General features: G+C 47.5%; 1 protein-coding gene across 2 annotated transcripts; it reads left to right on the top strand.

The window, feature by feature from the left end:
- Positions 1 to 649: 649 nt before the first annotated feature.
- Batf2 (basic leucine zipper ATF-like transcription factor 2) lies at positions 650 to 8420 on the top strand. Of its 2 annotated transcripts, none has more exons than XM_040748966.1 (3): positions 650 to 821; positions 3226 to 3330; positions 7163 to 8420. In XM_040748966.1, the coding sequence occupies exons 2-3, from the start codon at positions 3317 to 3319 to the stop codon at positions 7914 to 7916; spliced, it is 768 nt and encodes a 255-aa protein (XP_040604900.1). In that variant the 5' UTR covers positions 650 to 821; positions 3226 to 3316; the 3' UTR covers positions 7917 to 8420. The 2 variants fall into 2 exon arrangements, with proteins under 2 accessions (XP_040604900.1, XP_040604892.1); XM_040748958.1 differs by having other exon boundaries at positions 658 to 821; positions 7227 to 8420.
- The last annotated feature ends 11598 nt before the right edge of the window (positions 8421 to 20018 follow it).

Raw genomic sequence — 20018 nt, 5'->3', positions numbered from 1 at the left:
GCACTGTGACTTGGAGCCTCTAACTCAGAGACACCCTCCTGGCTCCACTTCCAAGCCCTGGAAATTAAAGGTGTGTACCACCATGACAGCCCTGACTATTTTTGTAGTCATGCCTGCCATATTGGTCTCAGAGAGTTTGGAGAGTTTGTCTCAGTTCTTCTGTCAAGTCTGGGAGCTTTTACTATGTAGCACAGGTTACCTGCAAACTCATGGGTGAACCTCCTGCCCCTGCTTCTGTAGTGCAAGCACCACACCAACCACACCCAACCTCAGGTCTGGGAATTTGTCCCATCCTACCACATCCTTTATAGATGAAGAAACTAAAGTTCAGAGAAGATGAGTCACCTTCTCAAAGCTGCACAGCTCCAGTGTGGACTGTGGACCTGGGCTCCCCAAGCGATTACAGGGGCTCCTTCATGCACACCCCCACCGCCAACACGCTCCCCCTTCTCCAGGTTCCTGTCCCTGGCTGCCTGCCGGCTCGCCCCGGGGATACTGTCTTGTTGTTCCTCCTGTCTACCCTCCACCAGTCTTCCAGAGAAGGGGGCCTCCGGAAGGCAGCTCATGTTAGGAAGTTCCAGCCACGTGAGCAAGCAAGAGCCAAGGATTCTGGGCAGCCGAAGGCTTTAGGAGAAACTGAAACTGGGTGTGCTGGGGGCGGAGTGGTCACTGGGGATTTAAAGAGCCACCACTTCCTTGAGCTTCCAGAGGGCACTGGGAGGGCAAAGCTGCTGAGGGAACACGCAGGACCGGACTGAACCTCTGCTCCCCCTGCCTAAGCCATGCAACTCTGTGGGAGTGGTGCGCTGCTGACTGGGACAGTGAGTACAGGGGACGAGGAAGGACGCACGTGGAGAGAAATCGGCCAAGGGTCCCAGGGAAGATGTAGTGAGGAGCTCCGGTCCCAACTCCACACCGTGTCTGTGTGACCTGGGACAGGGCTCCACACTGCCGTCTCTGGGTTCAGTTCCTCCCAGGTCTCACACTGCACACCAGCTTTGAACATGGATCCTGCAGAACTGCTCGTTCCGTTCCAGCTGCTCTCACCTTGCTGCTGCATTTCCAGACCCTTCTCTTCTCTCCTCAGTCCCTCAAAATGCAGCTTTCTTCTTTTCTCACTGACTCTTTCCTCAGCCTCCATCCTCTGGGGTTGAATTTGCCCCGAGGAAGATACAGCCACTGGGAAGCCACAAACCAAGGAACATGCAGAGTCCTCAGTCAGGGTGACTGGGATTTTGCCTGGGGTAGGGTGACAGAGGCAGGGTCCAGCTCTGGGCATTTGGCTGCAGGTTCCGTTTAATTTTCATGGTACTTAGGGTTGGAAGGTTCAGAGCTATTAGCTAAAAGTCCCACTTCCTGTCAGACAAACTCTCCATTCATTGGTATTAGGCAGCCAGTCCTTTTCAGTGTGAACATTATTTTTATTTTATGTGCACTGGCATTTTGCTTGATGTATGTCTCTGTCAGATCTTGGAGTTACAGAAAGTTGTTAGCTGCCATGTGGGTACTGGGAATTGAACCATGGTCCTCTGGAAGAGCGGTCAGTGCTGTTAACTACTGGGCCATCTCCCCAGCCCCTTCTAAGCTAGGCAAATACTCCCCACTAAGCTACATTCCTACTTTCTTTCTTTTTTTTTTTTTTCCGAGACAGGGTTTCTCTGTGGCTTTGGAGGCTGTCCTGGAACTCCCTTGGTAGTCCAGGCTGGTCTCGAACTCACAGAGATCCACCTGCCTCGGCCTCCCGAGTGCTGGGATTAAAGGCGTGCACCACTACCGCCCGGCCAACATTCCTACTTTCTTTATTGCTTGCTTGAGAAAAGATCTCATGTATCCCATTCTGGCCTCACTATGCAGCCAAGCCTGGCCTTAACCTGACCCTTCTGCTGGGATTACAGGCAGGCTCCACCATGTGTGGCCATTTTGCCTGGTTGTTTGTTTGTTTTCCTCCCACTTCTGTGTCCTCCTAGCTTAGTGCCTGGCACATAGTAGGTACTTAGATGTCTGCTGAAAGGATGTGGAGATGGCTCAGTCAATGAAGCACTTCCCTTGTAAGTCTGATCCCTAGCATCCACTGAAAAGTCTGGTGGGCTGTCAAGGCTGGGGAAGGAGACACAGGCAGATCTCTGCGTGATGACCAGGCAGCCTAGCCTTAGTGGTGTGCCCCAGGCCAGTGAGACTCTGCCTCAAAAAATAAGATGGGTGCTGGAGCGTGCTCATCGGTTAGGGAGCACTTACCACTCTTAGAGAGGACCTGAGTTAGGTTGCCAGAATCTGCATGGGACAGCTCACAACCAAACCAACTGTAACTCCAGCTCCAAGGGATTTAACACCCTCTTCTGGCCTCCCACATGCACATACATGTCACCACACACAATTATACACATGATTTTAAAAATTAAAATAAGGTTGATTGCTTCTGAGCATACTATAATGTGTCTATTTTGTGTATATATATACACACACACATATATACATATATACATACATACATACATATAAAAGAAAGCAGGCATATTCTATAAGTGGTAGCACATGCCTGTAATCCTAGCACTTTGTCAGGAGGTTAGAAGCTCAAGACCAGCCTCTGCTACATAGTGAGTTCCAGGTCAGCCTGGACTATTTTGTCTTTCTGGGCTCTGTACACATGTATATCTGCAGACCACACACACACACACACACACACACACACACACACACACACACACACACACACTAAAAAATAAATGTTCTTTGAGTAACTGAATACCAGCACTTTGGGAATGAGGTGGGCATGAGCACATGGAACTGTACCAGGCCCTGGCCCCATCTTTGTGGAGCTCTGGGCTCGGAAGATCAACTCTTGGATTATAGAAATAGCATCTCTCTCTGGTGTATCTACTCCCAGCTTCTCTCCACTCTCCGTGGACAGTTGGGGAAGCACCATGTGCTTCTGTTTTACCATTGAGATTATTGTACTCAAAAAAGTCAATGCTGGCTTTTGAGAGTGTGTGTTTAAAGTTGCTATGTTCTGCTATGTAAGCCGTGAGTTGGACACTGAATAGGGTTGGTTTTACAGTAAGGATTGCAGTGTCTTCGGGGAACTGTGCCACCAAGGGAGGAAACATTTTGGGAGAACAGGAGTTCTTAGGACCAGACTTGAGAAAGACAGCTTTCCAAATGACTGATCATGACAAAGGGGGCAAACCACTGCCAGGACCCCAGAGCCCTCTGCCTCCTATCTCATAGGCCCCTGAGGAGTGTCAGAAGCAGCTGAAGAAAAAGCAGAAGAACCGGCTGGCTGCCCAGCGCAGCCGGCAGAAGCACACTGAGAAGGCAGATGCTCTGCACCAGGTAGGGATGCCCTCTTTTGGTTCAAAAGACTGAGTGACTTATAGAGAAAAGAACTCTCTCTCCTTTTTCTTTTTCTTTTCTTTTCTTTTTTTTTTTTTGTTTTTTTTTTTTTGAGACAGGGTTTCTCTGTGGCTTTGGAGGCTGTCCTGGAACTCGCTTGGTAGTCCAGGCTGGTCTCGAACTTACAGAGATCCGCCTGCCTCTGCCTCCCGAGTGCTGGGATTAAAGGCATGCGCCACCAACGCCCGGCTCTCTCTCCTTTTAAAAGTTTATCTTGTTTGTTTGTGGTTGTTGTTTTTGTTTTGTTTGAGATAGGGTTTCTCTGTGTAGCCCTGAAACTTGCTCTGCAGACCAGCCTGGCCTCAAACTCACGGAGATCTGCCTGCCTCTGGCTCCCAAGTGTTGGGATTAAAGGTGTGTGTCACCACTACCCAGCTAAAAGTTTGTTTTATTTTATATGTATGGGCATGTGTATTTTGCCTGCATATATGTCTGTGCACAACACGTGTGCCATGTTCTGGAGGACAGAAGAGGGTAGCAGATCCCCTGGGACTGGAGCTACAGATGGTTGTGAGCCCCCATATAGGTGCTGGGAATGGAGCCTGAGCCTCTGGAAGAGCAGCCAGTGCTCTTAACCACTGAGCCATCTCTCTAGACCCAGGATAGTTTCATTTAGCTCATGGTTCTGGGGCCTGGGAAGTTCAGAGCATGATCCAGCATCTGTCCAGCACCTAGTAAGGATCTCATGTGGAGTCATGGGAGGGTAAGGGCGTGACATGTTGAGGAAAGAGTATACCGGAAACATAGCCCATTGACCCGGGAGTGGACCAGTCTATGCTTCCCAGTGGCCTTCATTCCATACTTCATCCACACTGTTGTCTTGAATCCATTAGCCTGTGAGTAGATTAGTCATCCTTCATAGTAGCCTTCTCTGTATCCTCCACATTGCTCCTCTCCTGAGACACCAGGTGCCATGAAGGCAGGAAACTGTCCCATTCCGTTCTGTTTGCAATCACCTATAACGGGACCTGGCAGAAAAAAAGGGGGGGCTCCACAGTTTACTGTAAAGCAAATGGCAGTATCAGGACAAAAAGCTCTGGAAGCAAAAAGTGGGGGAGGACACATTCACTCACTCAGGTAACCATACCAAGCACCACAGATTGGCTTAAACCACACACAGTTCAGCATCCATCTGGTGATCTGGGTGCTGGGAACCACAACTCCAGACCAAGGTCATGGTGCTGGGCAAGTGCTCTCTATCACCAAGCTACATCTCCAGCCTCTGCTTTATCTATTAGATTTTCATTGATTGTTAATGTAAGTATGGGGTGCATATGTATGCATGTGGAGGCTACAGGACAACTTTATGAAGTCAGTTTTCTCTTTCCGTGTTTGTACGGGTCCCAGGGATCAAACTTAGGTCATCAGGCTTGTGTGGCAAAGTGCCTGACCTGCTGAACAACCTCACTAGAATGGCTTACTTTTTATTTCATGTCATTTTAATTTATGTATTTAGAGACAGGGTTTCTCTGCGTAGCCCTGGCTGTCCTGAAATTCACTATGTAGACCAGGCTAGCCTGGAACTCACAGAGACCTGCATACCTCTGCTTCCTGTGTACTGGTATTAAAGACATGAACTACCACACTTGGCTTAATATATATATGTGTGTGTGTGTGTGTGTGTGTATGTGTGTGTGTGTGTGTGTGTCTATGGGCTTATAGGTGCCTTGCCCACAGGAGCCAGAGATGTCAGATCCCCCTGGAATTGGAGTTACAGGTAGTTATGAGCCCCCTGACATGGGTACTGGGAGCTGAACTTGGATCTTCTGGAAGACCAGTTCACTATCTTAACCACTGACTTGCCTCTGCCTCTCCCATGCTAGAATTACAGGTGTGTGCCACCATGCCCAGTTTATGGGATGAGAGTGATTAATCTCAGGACTTCTTTTATGCTAGGTGAGCACTCTACCAAATGAGCTATATCTCCAGGTAGAAATATCCATTCTGGGGCTGTAGAAAGGGCTCAGAAGGTTAGCACACCCTGAGGACCTGAGTGCAATCTCAGGACCCACACAGTAGGAGAAAACTTGACACCTGAAAGTTGTCCTCTGACCCCACACTTGCACTGTGGTGTGGATGTGCCCACATATACACAACTCAATAAATACATACATAGCTGGGAGGTGGTGGCGCATGCCTTTAATCCCAGCACTCGGGAGGCAGAGGCAGGTGGATCTCTGTGAGTTCGAGGCCAGGCTGGACCGATAGCCTCCAAAACAATACAAAGAAACCCTGTCTTGTAAAACCAAAATAAATAAATAAATAAATAATACATACATAAATAAAATACATTTTAAATTTCTATAAAGAAAAAAGAGATGCCCTTTTCATTTGCAGAAGCCATTGTGCAAATGGGGCTGCTGGTGCTCTGAGGCCTTTCAGAACCAAGTCCATGGCCTACACCCCACTTCATGCAGAATGCCCTTGAAAAATTCTCCTTTTAAAGTGTCCCACAAAGGGGACTGAGAATGTTGTTTGAGTTATTCAGACTTACAAGGTGTGGAAATAACATTCTCTCTGCATCTTCACCCTTACTGTCTATCACCATAAATGCCATTCAGAAGTGTAAGTCTGGACTGGGTGAGGCAAGATGTCTCAGTGTGGAAACTTCTGATCCCCAGAGTTTGGGTGGTGGGAGGACAACACTTAGCTCCAGTAGTTTCCCTCTGACCTCCACACATGGGTCATAGCATATGCCCCTTCCCCAAGATGTTAAAAAAAAAAATAGAAGCACAATGCTTACATGTTGCACATGCCCAGAGAGAGCTCTATCCAAGAAGACTGACATGGCGGCTTGTGCCTGTAATTGTGAGGTTTGGGAGCCAGCCATGGCTATAAGAAACTCTCAAAAACTAAACTAAACTAAATTGCATGTTGATGATTGTCCTGAACCTACTGTGCTTAGAAAATGCTGACTCGGGTTCCTGCCAACCATTGCAGCAGTGCCCTGAACCCCTATAGTGTCTTGTTGGTGCCTTTTGGGATCTGGAGGCTAAGACCTTGTCTTTAGCAGACTCAGTGAAACCAGGAAACAATGCCATTGAGAGGTCAAGTCATATTAAGACTATCAAGGGGGCAGGGTTCAAAATGTCCAGGCAGAGCAGACAGCATGAAAGAAGCAGATTCTAGGGGAAGGACAGGAATTAAGAACCTTGAGCTGGGTGGTGGTGGCGCATGCCTTTAATCCCAGCACTTGGGAGGCAGAGGCAGGCAGATCTCTGTGAGTTCGAGGCCAGCCTGGTCTACAGAGTGAGTTCCAGGACAGCCTCCAAAACAATACAGAGAAACCCTGTCTTGAAAAACAAACAAACAAACAAACAAAAAGAAGTGCTGGGTTTGGCCTGTCACTGCAGCATTAGAGGCAGAAACAGCACATCCCAGGAGCCTGATGACCAAAATGTCCATCTCTGGGTTTAGTGAGAGATCCAGACTTAAGGGAATGTAAGGTACAGACCAATAGAAGATACCCAATGTCTTCCTGTCATCCCTCATTTGTTTACAGTGTCCCTTCCCTAACCAAACAAAGGTACAGTCCAAATCCATCAAACAAGACGCAGTCACTGATTGGACCAATGACCAATGAAGTGCCAGGAGGTGAGGGGCAGATAGAGACCAGATAGAGATCCTGGGTTCTTATCACATGATCCATAGTAGGCAGAGAGGAAAGTTCCAGCTCTGGAGATGTGGGGTAGGGGAGCATAATGAGCCTGCCAGAGAGATACATGATGAATGAGCACCCAAGAGGTTCTATCTGGATATTCATACCCTATAGCAGTGAGTACCCTGCACAGGGTCCTGATGCTGACATCCCTCCCTGCCACCTGCTTCTCCACCAGCAACACGAGTCCTTGGAGAAACACAATCATGCCCTTCGGAAGGAGATCCAGGTCTTGCAGAATGAACTTGCACGGTGGGGCCGGACGCTGCATCTGCATGAACGCCTGTGCCGAGTGGACTGTGGCTCCTGCCCTGCTCTGCTGCCCTCTGAATGCCCAGTCCAGGAAGAGCAACTCTCAGGACAATCTGCGTCCCATGGATACCCTGGCTCTCAGGAACAGCTGGACCTTCTCCAGACTCCTGGCTCCTCTCCCCCAGCCCATCAGCTCTCTCCAGGTCCATGCTTACACGAGTCTCTTGGCGTCCTCCCTTCCCCATTGCCCTCACTGTCCTTTGACCCTTTCATGGTGAGGGCCCCTCTAGCCCAGTTATCCCCCAGCCCTGTACTGTCCGCATCACCCCCTGGTTCCAGCCTTCCAGGGTCTTTCTCTAAGTTTGATGACCTCATGCCCAGCCCCCCAGACCAGCTGGTCCCTCCACAGCCCCTCAGACTGGAGCATCCCACCAGCAGGAGGCTGGCATCCTCCTCCAACCCTCCTGCTGCTCTGGGACCAGAGTGTCCACAGAACATAGAGTGCTTGCCTGCACTGGCGGCCTCCTCAGCAGATTGGCAGAAGCTGTCTGTGGACCCTAGTCCACACCTCCTCACGGCCTTCCCGCTGCTCTCTTCTGCAAAAGTCCACTTCTAGGCTATATCTAGAGTTGAGCTGCCTTCTCTATGTTCTTGAAGCAGCCTCAGCACCCAGGTAGCTCCTCCATTTCTGCTCCAGTTACTGAGTGCCTGCCGCTGTGGACCAAGCAAAGCCATCCTCTCCCTCACCAGAAGCTACAGAAAAGGATGATGGGGGGAGGGTGATGCAAGACCTTGAACCTGGCTGTAATATTGCCTGTGTTTTTCTTGGTGGCTCTCCCAGCCCTGCATGGCATCAGGTCCCATTATCCTCAGGCTCCCCTAAAGTGGTTCCTTCATGACTCTTGGGACTGCGGCCATGACAGCTAGGAGAGTGGATGGGAGTTCTGCAGGGTTATTAGCTCTGAAAGGGCTGTCGTTCAAACAGCACCCAAAGTGCCTTGAGCTCTTCACCATGCTTTCACATCTGGAACTGAGTGAGATGGTGTGTCAGAAGTGGACTCATTCCTGGATCAGAACACACATCTCAGCACATGTGATGATAAATAAAGTGTTTCCCAGACCTCTTTGTTTTTCCAAGTTGTTGAGAACTGGTTATCTCTGTTGATTATATATATTATACAAACATATATATATATATATATATATATATATAAACTGTGTGTGTGTGTACTGGATGTCGTAGTACACTCCTTTAATCCTAGGACTGGGAAGACAGAGGCAGGTGGAAGTCTGTGGATTCCAGGCCAGCCTGGTCTGCATAGTCAGTTCCAGGACAGCCAGGACTGTGCAGAGAGACCCTGTCATCCTGTCTCAAGAAACATAACAAAAATGTGAGTATGAGCATTTTTCCCAAATGCACGTATGTGTATCATATGCATACTTGGTGCCTGTGGAGGTCAGAAGAGGCCATCAGATCCTTTGGGACTAGAGTTACAAATGGCTGGGATCCATCATGTGGATGCTCAGAACTGAACCTGTAGCCTTTGCAAGAACAACTGGTGTTAACCAGAGACTCTGCACCGATATACTGTAAGTGTTGAAACCACAAGGTCTTCACAAAGAGAAAGGGTAGACCTGACGGATGGCTCAATGTATAAACCGCCTGCCATGTAAGCCTGGCAGTCTGAGTTGGAGCCCTGGAGCCCAATGGTGGGAAGGAGAACTGATCCCACAAAGTTGTCCTCCAAACACTTCCAGCAGCCATGATACATGTGCCTCACCTCCCAATAATATTTCTTTAAAGGAAAAAAGAGAGATCTGGAATCTCAAGAGAGGCATTCCTCATCGAGTACCTAATTCAACTGACCTCCAATAGCAGTGGGAAGGAGCTGGCCTGGAGATGAGGTGGGTGGTGGGGAGATGGCTCAGTGCTTAAAGTGCTTGTACAAGTCCAAGTACCCAAATTCAAATCTCCAGAACCCTAGTAAAGCCAAGCCCAGGAGCATGCAATCCTGTTACTCCAGCTGCCGGCTGATGAAGACTGGAGAACCCGTGGGCACTCCCTGCAGTAGAGAGCAAGGGAGTCCGCCTCAAATAAGGTGGAAGGTGAGGACCAACACCCAAGGTTGTCTTCTGCCTTACACACACACACACACACACACACACTTTGAAATGAAATAAAAAACAAGACAGCAAAGTAGAGTTGAGATGGGCTTGCTCAGGCATATCAGTCATCACCCAGGATTCTCACTGGGTGGCCCAGACTTGCCCAGGAACTCACCACACACAGTCTGGGCTAGCCTCGAACTTGCATCAGTCTTTGTGCTTCAGCATCCCAAATGCTAAGGTTGCAGACATGAACCACCGTGACTACTCCCTACACTCTGATTGCAAACCCTGAGCAGAAGGGTAGGCACATGCTGCTAGAAACGAACCCAGAGGGCAGCCCTCAATCTTCTGCTTAATAGGAAAGGTCTACGCTTAGAGTACTGCTCACTTGTTAACTACCAAAGAACTTCTAAGAAGAAAGAATATTTTGGAGGGCCAGCAGGATGCCAACGGCACTACTTGCCACTTAGCGCTGGGGAACTGACTCCACAAAGGAGTCCTTGGACTCTACAGGTGTGCTGTGGTGCACTCCCGCCCCACACATCATCCCTGCACACCGACCCACACACAAAAACAGAGTGCTTTGGAGATTGAGAGGAGATGATGTTTTCAACATCTTAAGCAGAAAAACTAGAATCTAGCACTATAATTGCCATTGTAGTTTGTTCCTATGTTTGCTTAAAAACATAAACAGACCCAAAGCAGTGGGAGGAATGCTAAGGTTCTGAGAGCATCAGGCACTCTGTGTGCAGCTCTAAATGTGTAAACACAGCTATCAGCTAACAAAGCTTTCCAGGAGGCTCAGTACATCCTCAAGTCTGCATGGGCCTTGCTAGTGATCTGTTGGTATGTGAGAAATGCTCCAAAACTTAGTAGCTTAAGCACTGAACAGATCTTTCTTTCCTTCCTTCTTTCTTTTCTTTCTTTCCTTCCTTCCTTCCTTCCTTCTTTCTTTCTTTCTTTCTTTCTTTCTTTCTTTCTTTCTTTCTTTCTTTCTTTCTTTCTTTCTCCTCCTGCCCTCTTCTACTTCCCTTATTTTTTTATTTTTTGTTTTTTTCGAGACAGGGTTTCTCTGTATTGTTTTGGAGGCTGTCCTGGAACTCGCTCTGTAGACCAGGCTGGCCTCGAACTCACAGAGATCCACCTGCCTCTGCCTCCCGAGTGCTGGGATTAAAAGTGTGTGCCACCAATGCCCAGCCTTCTTTTTTTTTTTAAAGACACATTCTCATACTGTAGCTCACACAGGCTTTGAATTCAAGGTAATCTTTCTGTTTCTGCCTTCCAAGTGCTGGGATTACAATTTTTTTGTTGTTGCTTTTGTTTGGGATTTTGGTTTTTCAAGACAGAGTTTCTCTGTGTGGTCCTGGCTGTCCTGGAACTAGCTCTGTATACCAGGCTGGCCTCAAACACACAGAGATCTACCTGCCTCTGCCTCCTGAGCACTGGAATTAAAGGTGTGTACTACCACTGCCTGGCTCCCATGCTTGACTTTTTTAAAGAAAAAACAAACAAACAAAACATTTATAGGGCAGAGAATTCTGGCCCACATCTTTAGTCCCAGTACTTGGGAGAGTCAGAATTAGGTGGATCTCTGAGTTTGAAACCAGATTGGTCTTCATGGGAAATTCTAGGCCAGTCAGGGATATATAGCAAGACTTTGTCTCAAAAATACAAGAAGGGAGCCGGGCAGTGGTGGCGCAAGCCTTTAATCACAGCACTCAGGAGGCAGAGGCAGGCGGTTCTCTATGAGTTCAAGACCAGCTTGGTCTACAAGCGCTAGTTCCAGGACAGCCTCCAAAGCCACAGAGAAACCTGCCTTGAAAAAAAAATACAAGAAGGGGCTGGAAAGATGGCTCAGCAGTTAAGGGCTCATACTGTTCTTATGATGGACCTAAGTTTGGTTCCCAGCACCCATGTCGGACAGCTCATAAACACCTGTTAATTCCAGTTTGAGGGGATCTGAGATCCTCTTCTAAACTCTGGTCACCTTCCCTTGTATATGTATACCCACGGGCATACACACATATACACACATAATTTCAATAAACATTTTAAAAATAATAAAGGGATGGAGATGTGGCTTAATGACAGTGTTTGCCTAGCATACATGAAGCTTTGATTCATCCCTAGCATTGCAAAAAATTAAGTAAATATTGGTCTGGGAACAGATTAGTTGGTAAAATGTTTGCTTTGCAAGCATGAGTGCCTGAGTTCAATCTACAGATATCAGCTTAAACAAACAAAAAATTGGTGTGTTATAGAACATGCTTGTAATCTCAGTCCTGAGGCACAGGGACTGCCGGATCCCTGGGATTGCTGTCAGTGAGCCTAGCCTATTTGGTGACTTTCAGACCAGACAGAGACTTGGAAAAAGAAGGAGGAGGAGAAAAAGGAGGAAGGGGAGGAGGAGATGCATGGTATTTAAGGAGTGACACCCAAGATTGTCCTCTGACTTCCACAAACATGAGCATACACTTGTATTCACACTTGTATACACCCACATATCCACACACATAAATATACATACAATGTGAAATGAGCTGGGGCTGGGGCTCAGTGGCAGAGACACTGTTTAACACTGAGCCCCTTGGTTCAGTCTCCAGTACCAATACACATAAAATTCAGAGAGTGGAATTACAAAGTTAAGAATGGCTGAGCAGTGGTAGTGAAAACCTTTAATCCCAGCACTGAGGAGGCAGAGACAGGAGGATTTCTGTGAGTTGGAGGGCAGCCTGGTATACAGAGTGAGTTCCAGGATAGCCTGGGCTACATAGTGAGACTCTGTCTCAAAAAAAAAAAAAAAAAGAAAGAAAAGGAAAAAAAAATCAGAATTAAAGGGACAGAGTCTCTAGGAAAGTGTCATTCATGGCCAAGCCCTGGACATTAATATGGAGTCAGTCATACAGAAACTTGGGTTAGGAATGACCCAGACAGAGGGCAGGGAATGAGCAAAGATTCTGGGTTGGAACAAGCTAATTGTGTTTGGAGACAAGAAGGAAGACTGATGTGACCAGAGTCCCATCAATAATGAGGGACAGACTAGGATGAGGCTGGAGCATGGGCCATGAAATCATGTAGTCCACAAGAAGACGTTGTATTGGGATGAGTGAGCAGTCCCTGGAACATTTTAAGCTGTTTTGTTTTGTGAAGGTGGTTTAACACACACACACACACACACACACACACACACACACACACACACACACACTGATCCTCAGGCTGGTGCGTGAGGGGGGGGCAGTCCAGCTGGTCTCTTCCCCTGGCTGAGCGAGAGTATCCATAACTCAGACCCTCCCCCCATTAGTTACTGGGAAGAAAATACACACTGAGTCAGGAGACTTGTCGATCTCGATTTATTCAACAAGCATGAACTTATATAGGGCTGAAGTAGGGGATGGGAATCTTAGAATGGGGTAAGGTTACATGAGGAGTAATGGCCAATAATATTCCACCAAGCAGGCAGGTAGCTAGGCAGGGGACAGTCTTACATCAGGCCTTGCTGAGTCACTCCCACGTGGAGGTTACAGGCCAGAGACAGGTCACCAAAATCTAGCCAGGCTCAGGAGGTTACACTGGGCCTCACATCCGAGCCCTAAACTCAAGTCAGGCTCAGGAGCTTACACTGGACATTTGTAGGCCCAACACACACACACACACACACACATTTGAGAGAGGGTCTTGTAGTTTAAGCTGGCCTCAAATTCATTATGTAGCGGAGGCTGGCCTTGGTCTTCTGCTCCTCCGGGCTGCTGAGACTATGGGTGTGTGCCATACCCTCCTGTCCCACTTTCACCTTTGAACGATTTATTGAAGGCCATTGAATTAACTCAGTAAGAAAAGGCAGTAATGACCAGACTTAATAATAATTTGAGTTGGGTTCCCAGATCCCAAAAAGCGACAAGAGAAAACCAACACCCAGGAACTGTACTCTGATCCCCACACGTGTCACCGCACAGTCAAAACTTCTCTCTTGTCCTTTCTCCCACACGTAATATAAAATAAATTAATTTTAAAAAACTACTTGAGATGCCTAGAATTCCAGAACTTGAGAGACAGAGGCCCAAATTCTGAACCCCAAAATCACCAAGAAACCCATTTCGGTGCAAAAGCAAAGGGTCTTTTATTGTAGTTGTGTAACGAGCTAACCCATTAGTTCGGGCCCCTCATCCCACCTCCATGGCAGATGGCTGGAGAAAAGAACCTGTGAGGCAGAGATTTTAAAGGGTAGCATAAGGGGAGTGTCTAGGGGTATGAAACAGTCTCAGGATTGGTGCACTTCCAGGCTTGGACGACCTGCCCTGTGTTGATTGGTCAACTGGTTGTTATGGCCCACAGGCCCTCCCAGGGCAGTTGCTATGTTCTGTACATCACTGTTGTACACTTGTCCATAAAGCACACCCAGAACCATAAAGCACAGCCCCGCCATCTATCTTCTGATTGGTTCCTTGCTCGAGGAGGGCATCTGATCCTAGTGACCGGGACAGGAGTGGCAAGGTCATGCAAGCACATATTAGCCTGTCATGGCTGCTGAAATGGGGGACTGGTCACTACACCACAAGTTCAGTTCAAGGTCAGCCTGGTCTATACTACATAAGTTTAAGGCCAGTTATATGTGAAATGTCTCAAGAACAAAAGTGGGGGCAAGATGAATGTGTGGGTGAAAGCACTTTCTGTGCAAACATGAGGACCTGAGTTCAGTCCCCAGATTCTGAGGTGGAGAGAGAACTGACTGCTTGAAAGCTGTTCTCTGCCTCCACGTGTGATCTGTGGCACACAGGCACCAGCAAGCACAGCTTAAACATGTCTTTCTTTCTCTCTTTTTCCTTCCTTCCTTCTTTCTTTCTTTCTTTCTTTCTTTCTTTCTTTCTTTCTTTCTTTCTTCCTCTCTCTCCCTGCCTGTCTGTCTGTCTTTCTCTCTCCAAAACAAAACACCAAAACAGTTATATATCAACTGCTACTGCATGCCGAATGCTGTTCAAGTCACTAGAAATAAGAACAAAAAACCAGCAAATGCCTATCTATATGAATCTTGCTTCTTAGTGAGATGACGTCAGAGGTGGAAGGGTAAGAAAAGAAGGGTCGGGAGTGTCCAGGTAGAGGATGTGCAATTTAAGGTGATTAATGAAGGCATGGTGCCTCAGGGCTGTAATTTCAGAACCCAGGAAGGCTAGTGTTTCTAAGGCTTGTCAATAGCACCTATGACTTTCTTTCCTATGCGACACCTCATTTTCCCATCTTCTTGTCTCCAGCAATTCCAGCCACAAATATGACATTCTATAAATACTAGTGTGTGTGTGTGTGTGTGTGTGTGTGTGTGTGTGTGTGTGTGTGTGTGTGTACACTGAGATGGAACCCAGGGCATTGGCATTGCACCTTCTAGCTACATCCCTGGCCTCATGGATACTTGTCAACAGCCCTTGCTATGAGAGGTGATACACCATTATCACTGGAGAGCTCAGGTCCTCATGCCAAACAGGAATGTGTTACATCTTGGCTTGACTATTTCCTGGCTTAAGTGTATGTGCACATGTACCTGCTTAATCAGTCTCCACCTTTATTTTGAGACAGGTCTCTCACTGAACTAGCTAACCAATGAGCTTCAGGGGTTCACTAGTTTCCCACTCTCCACCCACTAGTACTGGGCTATAGGCATATACCACTGCTCTCAGCTTTTTACAGGCTTCTGGGGGTCCAAACTTAGGTCTTCATCCTTCTGGTTCAACTCATTCAAGATTTGGGTGTTTTTGTTTGTTCTTGTTTTGTTTTAAATCTGTAAAATAGGAATGAGATGAAAAAGTATCTGCTTACAACCCATTCTGTTTGTATGTATATAACATACCCATGTAATTGTATATGTAAAATAGATATGTATAAGATGGAAACATATGTTCAAATCCCCCTCTTAAAAAAAAAAAAACCAAGAGTGGAGTTAGGTTTGGTGATGAGTGCCTTTGATCCTTGCACTCAGAAGGTGGAGGTAGAAGGGTCAGGAGTTCAAAGCCAGGTTCATCTACATAGAAAGTAAAGGGAGTTTGAGGCCAATTTGTCTCTAAAAGAAAATAACAATGCTTATATCAGTAATATTCATAATGAAAGAAAACTGGAAACAACTCAAGTACCTAAAACCTATCAACTAAAAATAGATAAACTAGGATATTTTACATGGGCAATGCTATACAGTGATGGGGATGAATAAGGTATACAGCTGTCTGGGACAGTATGGATAAACATTATAAATGTCAGCATGTGACACAGCTCCAGGTTTCCACTTAACAGCCTAAAGGGCCCCTTAATTCTTGGAGACCTCAGCAGAAGTAAAACTAGATCCTTAGCTCCTCAGTGGAAAAGAACCTCAGGACTGGCCAGTGTGGGGCCCAGCTGAGGGCTATTAAAGACATTTTAATATAGACTTTAAGGGTGAGGATTAAGAGAAAAGAGAGGCACTCAGAAAGAAAGACACACCCCCAGAGAATGGGTACAAGCTTCTCAAAGAAGTGTTTCTCTTAGCTGGGCATTGGTGGCGCACGCCTTTAATCCCAGCACTCGGGAGGCAGAGACAGGCAGATTACTGTGAGTTCGAGACCAGCCTGGTCTACCGAGTGAGTTCCAGGACAGACTCCAAAACAATACAGAGAAACCCTGTCTCGAAAAACCAAAAAAAAAAAAAAAAAAAAAAAAAAAGTGTTTCTCTTTACTGTCTTCTTAAGAACCTCATATAGGATTTTGGTTATATTTGAAGCTTTTATCTTCAAAGAGTTGTTATGGGATCTAAATGTGATCACAGAGTGGCTCCCAGGGTTTCTGGCAGGATTGCAATCGAAACTGTTTACAAAGGGAACAAAACAGTTGGAGAAGTGGTTCCAGAGGACCCAGATTCGATTCCTAGCACCCATGTGGTAGTTCACAACCATCTGTAACTTCAGTTCCAGGGGATCTGACACCTTTCTCTGACCTTCAGGGGTACCAGCCATGTATAGACAGACATGCAGGCAGCCGCCCACACAAATGAAAAACAAAACAAAAAACCCCATAAAATTTTAAGGGACCAAAGTGGAAGGTTATCATTACTGTAAACCAAGTTGATAGTCTTGCTTGGGATCCCCAGAGCATATCTGAAAAAAGAAACAAAGCCCCAGCCAAGGTCATGGCTCTTTGCTATTTTGATGTGAAATATCTACATATCTATATATAAAGGAATAGCATCCCTATCTCTGAAGCTCTTACAGAAATGCTAATTGTGCTAAAGTCTTTGTAAGAAGCTTCACTCAGGCTCCTTTCCTACACACACACACACACACACACACACACACACACACACACACACACACACACACACACCTGTTTTCCTCGTCTTCCTATCCTGCTTCAGATACAAAGAGAAGAAAACTTTCATGCTCTGTTTCAGGTTCAGGAGGAATTGGCAGCCAAAATCTGAGTAAGTGGTCACAGCTAACAGCCTCTGGTGTCTCAGGAGGGTCCTCAATGGCTCCATCACGCTCTGCTTTTTTTTTTCTTTTCTTATTTTGGTTTTTATGACAAGGTTTCTTTGTGTAGTCCTGGCTGTTTTGGAACTTGCTCTGTAGAGCAGGCTGGCCTTGAACTCACAGAGATCCACCTGCCTCTGCTTCCCGAGTATGGGATTAAAGGCCTGTGCCACCACTGCCAGGCTAAATGCTAATTCTTAAGAAAGAATAAAGGCCGGGCGGTGGTGGTGCACGCCTTTAATCCCATACTCGGGAAGCAGAGGCAGGTGGGTCTCTGTGAGTTCAAGGCCAGCCTGGTCTACAAGAGCGAGTTCCAGGACAGCCTCCAAAAACAATACAGAGAATCCCTGTCTCAGGGAAACCAAAAAAAAAAAAAAAAAAAAAAAAAAAAGAAATAATAAAGTCAGACTTGGTGGCTCATGGCAGTTGGGAGGCAGAGGTAGGAAGGCTGCTTCCTGCTCTTTACAGTGACAACCTGTTTATTCCCCCCCACCAAATCCGGGAGTAGTAGTGTGCCTGTTGTGATACAGGAGGTGAGGCGGGGTAAGGAGTTTGAGACCAGAGAAGGCTCTGTAAGATTCTGTTTCAAAAAAAGTCAACCAAACACACTTGCATAAATATACACACCACCACAACAACAACAACAAAACAAAAACAGAAGAGGAAGAAGGAGAAGGAGAAGAAGGAGAAAAGGAAGGAGATGATTGCAATGACTCTAGCCAGTAACAGTGTATGGGAAGTGGAGGCAAGCAGCCTGGGCTACAGAACAAGCTCTTGTCTCAAAACAAACTCAGTGGCAGAGTGCTTGCCTAGCATGTGAACCATGAACAAAAGGCACTCAAGGAGGAAGCAAGGGGAGGAAAAACAGAAGAGTTACAGGGTTGGGGAGAGAAACACTGAGCATCTTCCTGCCAAGTTGGAGTCATTAACTGTCAGAACCATGGACAGAGCCAAGGCTGCCTTTAAGGGACCCTTGAGGAGAAGGAAGGAAGGAAGGAAGGAAGGAAGGAAGGAAGGAAGGAAGGAAGGAAGGAAGGAAGGAAGGAAGGAAGGAAGGAAGGAAGGCTGGTTGGCTGGCTGGCTGGCTGGCTGGCTGGCTTCAGGCCTCACAGAGCTAACTCACATCGGGAAAGGTTCAGATCTTCCTTTAAATGAGGGCTTGTCTGTGCCTCTAGGAGAGGATTCCTCAAGACTGTGTCTGTGGAGGCGGGCATGGTGGCACACCCCTTTAATCCCAGCACTTGGGAGGCAGAGGCAGGCAAATCTCTGTGGGTTCGAGACCAGCCTGGTCTACAGAGAGAGTTCCAGGACAGCCCCCAAAGCCATAGAGAAACCCTGTCTCAAAAAAACAAAAAACAAAGACTGTGTCTGTGTAGTCTGTGTGCAGGTTTTCATTCCCTTGCAAAAGGGTCTGCAGCAGCTCTCTTTTTAAACCAGTGAATGCTGAAGTCTCCCTAGGGAGGCTTGCCCTGGATCTCACAGATCCAATGACTGTCCCCACCCTCAAAGACTATTCTTCCTGTCAGCCTTAGGCTCGTGCCTATCTGTCATGGAAGAACGTGGCAGAAGCCCCCCAAATTACTTCAGTCATAGCCAGACCCCTAAATCTCACTCCTGGTCCCTATGTGCCATGGGCACAGCTGAGCCTTTGCGAGGAGTACCCCTCTAAAGAGCTTTCTCCAGGTGTGTGGGGGTGTGGATTTCCTGACCAGCTGCTCATCTTTTTAGGAATTTCACACTCTGCCTGGGATTTGTGCCCTCTGTCCTATGCAGCCACCACCTGCGGGAACCAGATTCATTACTCAGCTACACGCAAGGCTATTGGAGAGAGCCCCCAGAGTGTCTGGAGGCCACTTCAACCAGTCTCCTGCCACCCCATCCCTTCTCTAAGTCATGCATCTCACACCTGGGTGGACAGCAGGTTTTACCCACTTACCGTGACCCAGAAATTTTGCATAGACAGGGAGTGATTGTGAACTGACAAGACCCCCTGCTCCATACCCAGGGCTGCCTTTATGAGCCAACTAGCTTTGCTCCCAGTGGCCCTGCCAGGTTCTAGTCTGGTCTGCTGACTTTTCTGAACTGAAGGCTGTTGCCTGGCAAGGAATTGGCCCTGGGAAGCCCAAAGGGAGTTGGGGAGGGACTGGGGAGGGGCCTTAGGTGCAGTAGGAAGTGAAGCTATTGGTTAAGTGGCTCCTCCCCCAGCTCTAGAGATCCAAGAGCTACATAGGTTTCAGGGGTTCTTTAAGGAGATATACCCTATCTTGATCCTCCCAAGAGGATTCCAAGTCTTCAGGGTATTTCACCCCCCTCCGTACAAGTCCACCCCTTTCCAAGGACAGGATTTGTTCTGGGAATCCCTGTGAGCAAAAGATCAGGCTAGGGTTAGGTTTAAAGAAGATGGAATAGCAGGCTGGTCTTGAATTCAGATCTACCTGCATCTGCTTCACTCTCTGGGATTAGAGGTACACCACCATAATGACCAGCCTTCTGGTTTTTGTTTTTCCAGACAGGGTTTCTCTGTGTAGCTCTGGTGGTCCTGGAACTAGCTCTGTAGACCAGGCTGGCCTTGGACTCCCAGAGATCTGCCTACCCTTGCCTTTTTCAATTGCTGGGATTAAAGGCGTGTGCCACCACTATCCAGCTGCCTTCTGGTGTGTGCGTGTGTGGCAGGGTCTCATGTGTTCCAGACTGTCCTCAAATTCCTGTGTGCTGGGGGATGACCTTGACCTTGGGATCCTTTACTGTTGAGTGCCAGGATTACAGGGCAGCTCCAGCACTCGCCTCATGTGCACTCTACCCGTGAGCCACATCCCAGCCCATGACGTCCCCTTTAGATGAAACAAGTCCACCCCTGAGGTTCAGTTTCTGCTCCCAGTAGGTGCTTAATTGCTCTGAACATGAAGACGAGGCAGGTGGAGTAAAGGGGCAGTGCCAGTCCCTGCAGAGAGAAGGGCAGGTTACGCCAAGGATGTAGAGCCTGGACAACACGAGGCCATGAGTCATCTCCCACAGAGACAGGCCCATCATCACCAGGGCAGCACACGCTGTGTACACACGGATGCCAATGAGTCACAACACAAACCTGAACAACAGGAAGTGGGATGGCACTCAGACCGTGGCTC

Source organism: Mesocricetus auratus, unplaced genomic scaffold (assembly GCF_017639785.1).
Source record: "Mesocricetus auratus isolate SY011 unplaced genomic scaffold, BCM_Maur_2.0 Super-Scaffold_4256, whole genome shotgun sequence".
NCBI lineage: Eukaryota > Metazoa > Chordata > Mammalia > Rodentia > Cricetidae > Mesocricetus > Mesocricetus auratus.
Note: the sequence above shows the minus strand (reverse complement) of the source record. Positions and strands in the feature narration are given on the sequence as shown.

What these genes read in the sequence shown, in the direction of transcription:
- Batf2 (XM_040748958.1), top strand. Translation starts at nt 783, where the DNA reads ATGCAACTCTGTGGGAGTGGTGCGCTGCTGACTGGGACA. An exon ending in GTGCGCTGCTGACTGGGACA is followed by an intron (nt 822 to 3,225) that starts GTGAGTACAGGG and finishes CCTATCTCATAG; the next exon opens with GCCCCTGAGGAGTGTCAGAA. An exon ending in AGGCAGATGCTCTGCACCAG is followed by an intron (nt 3,331 to 7,226) that starts GTAGGGATGCCC and finishes CTTCTCCACCAG; the next exon opens with CAACACGAGTCCTTGGAGAA.